Source organism: Opisthorchis viverrini (assembly GCF_000715545.1).
Source record: "Opisthorchis viverrini unplaced genomic scaffold opera_v5_223, whole genome shotgun sequence".
In the NCBI taxonomy this organism is placed as follows: Eukaryota; Metazoa; Platyhelminthes; class Trematoda; order Opisthorchiida; family Opisthorchiidae; genus Opisthorchis; species Opisthorchis viverrini.
Window position 1 is genome coordinate 234,111 of NW_008751880.1, and position 8,156 is coordinate 242,266.

At 39.9% G+C, this 8,156-nt stretch overlaps 1 protein-coding gene across 1 annotated transcript; it reads right to left on the bottom strand.

The window, feature by feature from the left end:
* Window positions 1–5,321: 5,321 nt before the first annotated feature.
* On the bottom strand, window positions 5,322–5,763 carry T265_14599 (hypothetical protein; the record flags this gene model as incomplete). The annotated part of the gene is made up of 2 exons (XM_009174367.1): window positions 5,322–5,664; window positions 5,702–5,763. Coding segments are annotated over 2 exons (405 nt in total), but the record flags the coding sequence as incomplete, so codon positions are not given.
* Between the last annotated feature and the right edge of the window lie 2,393 nt (window positions 5,764–8,156).

Sequence of the window (8,156 nt, forward strand, 5' to 3'; positions counted from 1 at the left end):
TCCACTATTATCGTGGGTCACAACGGATTCATTACTTTATGTTGTCTACTTTNCCACAATACAGTTCTTCTTTCCTATCCCTACGACATGATTTGGTAGCCAAACAGATAGATTATTCGACGCTACAGTGTATGTATGATCATCTTGGTTTATTTTTCTCCAATTACGACACTGTTTAATTGTCTGCCAACATTAAGTTTCTTCCGTAAGCGTGAAATCAATCGGGACTGCGCACCATGTTCGTTGCCTTCAATCGAGCCCGTATTTTGTGCGTGGTTTACCTCATACCTTGATCTAGACATTTCTAACTGAATCTGATGTGTCTTGTAGAAAAAGATGTTCACTTACAACCGTCCAGTCAGCTTTAGATAACTAAAACCAGCACAAGCAAAACCGACGAACTCAATGCACATGTAAAGAAGAGAGTTTTCACATTATTATCTGCCAAACTGTTTTAGCAGAATTCATTAAACGGCTACGGGAAATAATGCGTAAAGTTTGTTCCTTTGGTTATACGTTGTGACAGATACTAACTGTCTACAAGTGATTTACTTTACTGGCTTATTTCCCCTTACTGCCCCCTCATATTCAACTGTTACCCTTCGACTTTAAACTAGCATTTTTCAGTCGTCATTTACAGCTCGATTGTTTATTTTCTTACTAATGAGATATTATAAAAACGAACTCATCCAGGCTGTATGTGTTATCATCAACAAGGTTGCTAACTGCATCCAAAACGTAGGATTATAACATCTTATTCCATTACAGTGTGGTCTGTCCATATGCTTTCCCTGTCATAAAGATTATGTTTACCCGAGCTCCGGAGGACGTTCCGCAATCAACTTAATGGCGAATCTTGCTATTCCTGTTTGGTTACATCTTGTTAAGCGCAGTAAAACTGTATGTAAACGTATAGTCCACGTACTTATAAAATAGGTTACCAAATAGATGGTGCAACTAATGAAAATGGGCTCCTTAATATAGTTACATACGACCATATCCCACTAATTATGTCCAGTGGGCATTTTCACCGGTTAGCAATACAGTTTAACATAGGCCATAGAGCAACGCCTAAAATAGAATAGTAAAAGAAACTTGAGTAGGAACCAAAAGCATGACTAGCCTTTCAATCGTTTTCCACTTTCAGCTTGACTGCATTGGTCGACAACAATCATTGTTTCCCACTTTCAGACATAGAAAACTTGGATTCTATCGGGGGAAAGACTGGCGTAGCAGAATTGCGCGGTCGAAGCTCATTATCATATGGAGAACAAATCGATCAGTAATTTTACGGAACACAGGCAGTCTCGGTTTAGAAATTGAAAACTATTGGATTAAAACTGCTGTCTGCCATAAACTACAAACATTGGCAGTTCTCCGACAGGATATGTTGAGGCTCTACCGGTTTCATTAAATTAACTACATTTTTAGGCCCTATCAGCTACCTAACAAGAACGTTTCTCAGGAGAACCATACGGTAAACAGCTCCACACAAACCGCAGACTGGATCCTCAACAAATGAGTGGCATCGGCTTTGTTTATAGGTACCATATAAGTATATATATATATATATGGCGACATTCAAAGCCTGCTCACGGATGTCTTGAGTCTTCTGAAATATGTTGTTTTCATCGACTCACTGAAAAAATGTTTTTCGTATGCTGGCGGGATTTCAATCCGGAAGTTTACCTCTATGTTCGGTGCATTAATTACTTACTTAGTCAAGGGTGCAATCAATTACTCAGAGACGGATAATGGGCAAATAAGATCCCAGACAATAATGAGGCGTAATTTATTTTGCATATAGATTCAACTCGTACCCGAACGTCTTCGGGCGGCATTTTATTTTACGATTGAAGAAGAAGCAAGAAAAAAACAAATGGAAGTCTTTGAAAGCTGATGTTTTATAAATGGAATGTAACGCAGATTGACACAGAAAATACTAAATTGATTAAAATATGTCTTTGTTCGTCCAAAATGCTCGGTAGAGTTAATTATCACGATTCCAAACATCACCAAGCTCCTTTCCACACTCGGTTACTTCCTGAAGATGAACGCTTTGTCAACATGACCGCAGCGTACTTGATAGTGACGGAACTGTTCCTCTGACCATGAATTCGACACCCCAAATCTTCCTCATCATACTGTTTATCCGAGATAATTCCATAAAGTGCCAAGCGACTAGACATGACTAGGCTTTCACGTGTGCTCCTTATTTCGAGGGACCGTCTTAATTCAAATCCGTATATAATGTCATCGACCAAACAAAGAGCTAGCTTCCTGTTTAAGTTCACATTACCCAAAACTTAGTAGTGGTTCCAGTTTTATTTTATCTCATTTCCTAGAAAGAAAAGGCAGTTATGGAATGGAGCACTAAGATACCAAATACGTGACGAGATTCAGGTTAATTCAAAAACATTAATGCTATTCAGTCGGTATTCTGTGACCGCGGGGTATTCTTAGCGCCGAACAACAACACAAACAGAAATCTTATTCACATGTCAATTAAGTAGGTAGTAGCACCAACGTAAATGCGACCGCGCTACAATAAACAGCCCACCAAAGTTAATATTCACAAGCCAGTCTGTACCTTGAGACTGACCTGATTCCTCACAAGTATATGACAGTGTACAGTTTACCCTATTTTTTTGTTGTAAACCCGTCTTCTGAGAGTCTACTTTGCGTCAACCACTTATGAAGGTACACGATATTTTGCAATATTACAATTAATGTCTACAGACTGTTCTAGTGAAGTAGATGTTGGCAACTCCTTGAATGATTTCCTTCAAACGGAGCCTTCTAAATCTCTCCATCAGCGTCTTTATTCAACTTCAACAGCGGTGCAGAGTGTGCTCACTGAATTTTACCAAGTGTGTATTTTGTGGGGCCCTTCTTCATCGTTGGATCATCAAATCGTTTTATCAGGTTCTATTCGCAGCGATCAGTAAGAATATAATCAGTATTATTGCCTATTCTTTCAAGGTTACTCTTAAGCGATCAAACAATGCCTTGAAAATTAACAAGGTGTAAATGAATACTTGCTATTCTGTGTTGTATGCTTTATATATCGGTTTTGATACCACTTCGAGGGGAAGGGTAAAAATATCGAGGCTCCTTATTTCGAGGGACCGTCTTAATTCAAATCCGTATATACTGTCAACGACCAAACAAAGAGCTAGCTTCTTGTTTAAGTTCACATTACCCGAAACTTACTAGTGGTTCCAGTTTTATTTTATCTCATTTCTTAGAAAGAAAAGGCAGTTATGGAATGGAGCACTAAGACACCAGATATATGACGAGATTCAAGTTAATTCAAAAACATTTATGCTATTCAGTCGGTATTCTGTGACCGATAAGTTAATGCTTATATTTTGCAAAAGCGAACCATTGAACCTCTACGGCTGTTACGTTTCCAAGTATACCTTAAGGACAGTTGAGGCCCATTGGATTATAAACATTAAGAATAAGCGAGTTCCAGGCGGTCCATAAACGAGGTAATTCGCTGAAACAGTGTGCATTCAAGCTCCTGCTTATCACGAGCCTGCTTTATGCCTGCAGAATATATTGGGCTATTTCTGGAAAATATCAAATGGTGCTTTTTAACTCTGCTGCAGCTTAAAACGTTCATTACTGAGTTTTCAAAATACGTCGTTTTAAATGATGACCGACCCAATCTGTGCGAGTTTATTTTCAGTCAGAACGCCTAATTAGGCTTCTCACTTGAAATACTTTGACACCGATCTAATTATCAACCGTGATTGTCCGCTTTGACACTAAAGTACATACATACATCAGGTTTTACTTGCTAGGACAAAAATGATTAACCATCAGTAATCCGGAACACACAGCTTATAATGTTGCTGGAAATTCTCGACCGACTTAGGGTTTCAGTAGTTGATTCAGAAAGCCCGCCCACAGACGACTACCTTTAAAACGTTTCACCCTTGACTAATGAAAATGTTATCACTGTTGTGCAGAGGATGAGTAGCATTAATTCTTTTCTTCCTCACTTAAAGCGATCTTTTTCAACGTTTTAAGATACTCAAAAGGTTATTCAAAGACATCATGAGATCACTTTCGTTTATGGAACCGAACAAGAGATATATTGTGATCATGGACAAATATAACCATGTTTGTAAGCTGAATTTCGTATTTCAAACACAAGCTTAAAGTCGGATGCGACAAGTTAGTGCTTATATTTTGCAAAAGCGAACCATTGAACATCTGCAGCTGTTACGTTTCCAAGTATATCTTAAGGACAGCTGAGGCCCATCGGATTATAAACACCAATGATCAGCGAGTTCCAGGCGGTCCATAAACGAGGTAATTCGCTGAAACAGTGTGCATTCAAGCTCCTGCTTATCACGAGCCTGCTTTATGCCTGCAGAATATATTGGGCTATTTCTGGAAAATATCAAATGGTGCTTTTTAACTCTGCTGCAGCTTAAAACGTTCATTACTGAGTTTTCAAAATACGTCGTTTTAAATGATGACCGACCCAATCTGTGCGAGTTTATTTTCAGTCAGAACGCCTAATTAGGCTTCTCACTTGAAATACTTTGACATCGATCTAATTATCAGCCGTGATTGTCCGCTTTGACACTAAAGTGTATACATATATCAGGTTTTACCCACTAGGACAAAAATGATTAACCATCAGTAAGCCGGAACACACCACTTATAATGTTGCTGGAAATTTCTCAACAGACCACTGCCAGTTTCGTCCTTCTTGGGGCTCGTCAGTCGGGAACAGTTTTCTAGTTAACACTAAGCTCATGCTCCACTTGAACATAACTTGAACGCAGTTTGGCAAGTACACTCACTGGCAAAGTAAACTGGCTGTAAAGGAACATATAACTGAATCCCCGCCGAATCTAATGGGTAGTGTGTTCCATCTTCATAATGTACTGCGACGCCTAGAATACGTTTCCTACTGAAATGTTGGGCGGCCTTTGTGCAACAAATTTACTTAATGATCATAAACGGAAGGTTCAGCAAATTATCCCTTTCAGGCCGAATTTGCTTTCAGGTGAGTGTATTTCGGTAAATAAAAGCTAATTCAACATGTACGCTGGTAGGATGTTTCTACGTCCACATGTCTTGATCTAAGTAAGGTTAAGGGATCCGTGTCAAGAAGGGTAACAAGCATTCTAACGGCTATTACAGAAGAAGCCTTTTAAACGACGAGGTCAAATGTAAACATGGAGTACAGGGAATTCAAAAGTCGCACCAAAATAAATAGGTTGCTTTTGTCCGAAGTTGTATGAATGTTGTGCGGTAAGCGGCCTTTAATAACAGCCTTTCATGCAACACACTCACATCGGGACATCTCTGGGCCAGTTCAATTGTTTGACTATATCATCTCTTCCGGGATAATATCGTCCATATCTATCAGGCCAGTTTCTGGGATCAACTGCACGCCATCCGATCATGCCAGCAGTGGTTTTTGGAAATGGTTGAGGGGATGGCTGAACGTGAATATATTTGCTCAGGGGCACCGGATCTTCTGCGGGTTTTTGCACCATTGTCCTCCAGTCCGGGCGATTGGGATCCACTAGCTTATCTAACTCATCTTCCACGAATTTACTCAATGGGCCTTGAAGAAATCCCCACTTTGATTGGAAGACCTTTTTACTCCTTTCTTCTGATATGCAGTGGGTTCGCCTGTGTGGTCTCAAAAAGAGCAGATGAACATACATACCATATCTGATCCTCAGCAACCTGGTTGTTTGTAGGCAGTTCACGACCAAAATCGTTGGCAGCCATTGTGCTAAAAAACGGAGTGAAGTTAGGACAAATAAACGGCAAACTTTACACATCGCTGCACTCCTCAGGAGTGAATCTAACTCCCAGAAAGTTACAATCAACCCTTTCCCCCCCCCCACCTTCGACAATACAACACGAATATACACATCCGGTTATCTATCCAGTTTCTAACCATCACAGAACCGAGATGTCGGCCCGTCCATCCTTCAGTAGAAATTTCCGTGATTTTGAACTCCCACAAACTTCAGATCACTGAACACCAGGTTATTTGGCACTTCCTGAATTTACCTTGGAAGGCATTTTTCATGAGCTCCTTGCACGCGTATTACAGAAAGGGTCTCTGATCACGAGCTTACCCTTCTCTGTAATCCGGGCTGTTCATCATAATGAGGAGTAATACAAACCACTGTATCCTTTACACTGAAAACAGATTAATCCATTTTTGCTCTCCTCTCAACACTTTAATAATATCAGGTTGGATCGTTGTTCTTTTGTTACCAGATAAATAAGGAGAAAATTTGTTCTTACCTCACATAGGATTCGGTGTCTCAGCGGACCACGTTCAACAATGTGGTCATCAGACCTTATGCTTTTGGGACGTTAATGAATGTGGATGATTCCATTCTCGCGTATAGATTGAATGTCAACTTAGCTGGGTTACGACGTTACACGGAAATATGGATTTCTGACAGATGTAGTGTTGCCTGTGTGCCCTTTATGTGTGTTGTATTGCGAAAAGCTGGGTTAAGTAGATGCAAGATTTTCTGAATATAAACTACCTGATGTTATTAGTATGCTTCGTCTTCAGACTTGGTGCTAAGATAATCACAGGGGCTGAAAACTGTCATCAGTTTCTTCTTCACTACCCAAGAATATTGCTTTCATGGTCACGTTTCAAGAACGCTAAATCCACTGAAGTTATCTTGGCTTTGTTTGAAGAATAATTTTACTGACCCTACCATGAACGCTGCACACGAAAATTCAATTTGGCAGATTTATCTCCATTAGTGTTTGAACACCGAACGAAATAACTCTACAACCTCAATCACGTGCGGAATTCACGTGACGTTGCCCAAAGTTTTGACGAAAAATAATGGACTAACCACCATTGTTTTTGCCCTTTCTGCATTCCATCAGGCAGATAGAATTACTGATTTTTATCACTCTGTTTCACAAGTGAACACCAATTAAAACGTACTGAAAACAAGAAGTCATTCGCGGACTATTTCTCAAATATTGTAAATGATAAGTTTAGCCTAATTTGGTGCTTCGGTTGACGCCGTCTTAATTAGCAAACGACTTTTCCTCCCCATATTTGGTTAACTTCTGTTGTGTTCAGAGCGGAGAAAACCTAAATCTGAAAATCTTCTACTACGATTTCACAAAAAACCTGGGGGTTAGAGGAAACATGGCTTCTTTAAAGAAAATAGGTTCGGGTTAGTTAACTTGATAAACCATAAATCTCATTCTCTCAGATAACAATTTCACAAGCACGTTAACCATTGTAGGCTTATAGTGTAATCACAATATTCTCCCAACTTTTAGCAGGGCCGTGAGCAAATTAGTGGATACGCATGAAGTGCATTGTTGATTACTAATGAGAGCCTGGTGTTTTCGAAATTGATGGAGGTTACAGTGCGACTTCCACTGCTGATACCATAATCCAGGTGCTACCCAGTCGGCCGTTAGCTTTGCATGCCTTAAAGGGTGATTTCGACCCCAGGTTGGTGAGCATTGCTTATCCTGTAGCTAAATCACTGGATTTGAGGTCAACACGGCGTTTACCGACTTGATGCTTCCCCTTCGAGATGTATCTAATTCCTCCTCAGTGAGCTCAAGTGAACCCGCTGAAAATCATTGATTTTATCTTAAATGTGTTTTAAACCTGTATTTGTATGTTGCGGTGGTAACTAATGAATAGTTTAACTTGATCAATTGAGAAAGTCAGGGAAAATTTTTGTATGAATTCACATACGCTGTCTGGTATGATTTTCGACGCAGTAGCCAATTTCAGATGGATCCGTCTGAAACGCTTTTAATTTGGCCAAGAAATGATGATTCCAAAGGATAACCTGGCACGTCACCCGTACCGAAAACAGATGTTGAAAGTCCAAAGCGATCAACCAAAAGCATTACCCATTTCTCACTAAATTTGTGGTATCTTGAACTTCTCCATAATTTTCAACCAGAATAACTGTCAACGATAAACCAGACCAGGATACAAGTAGAGGCCTAATGAGCACAAGCTAACCGGTACGATTAAATCTACCTCAAATTTCGTGCCAAGTCAGGGAATGATCAGAGCGAAAACTAGTTGGGGTATCTCCTGAACTACTGGTCCCTTCTCAAGTTTTGAACAATGATGATAATTTGTCCCTTTGCAAGTTGAT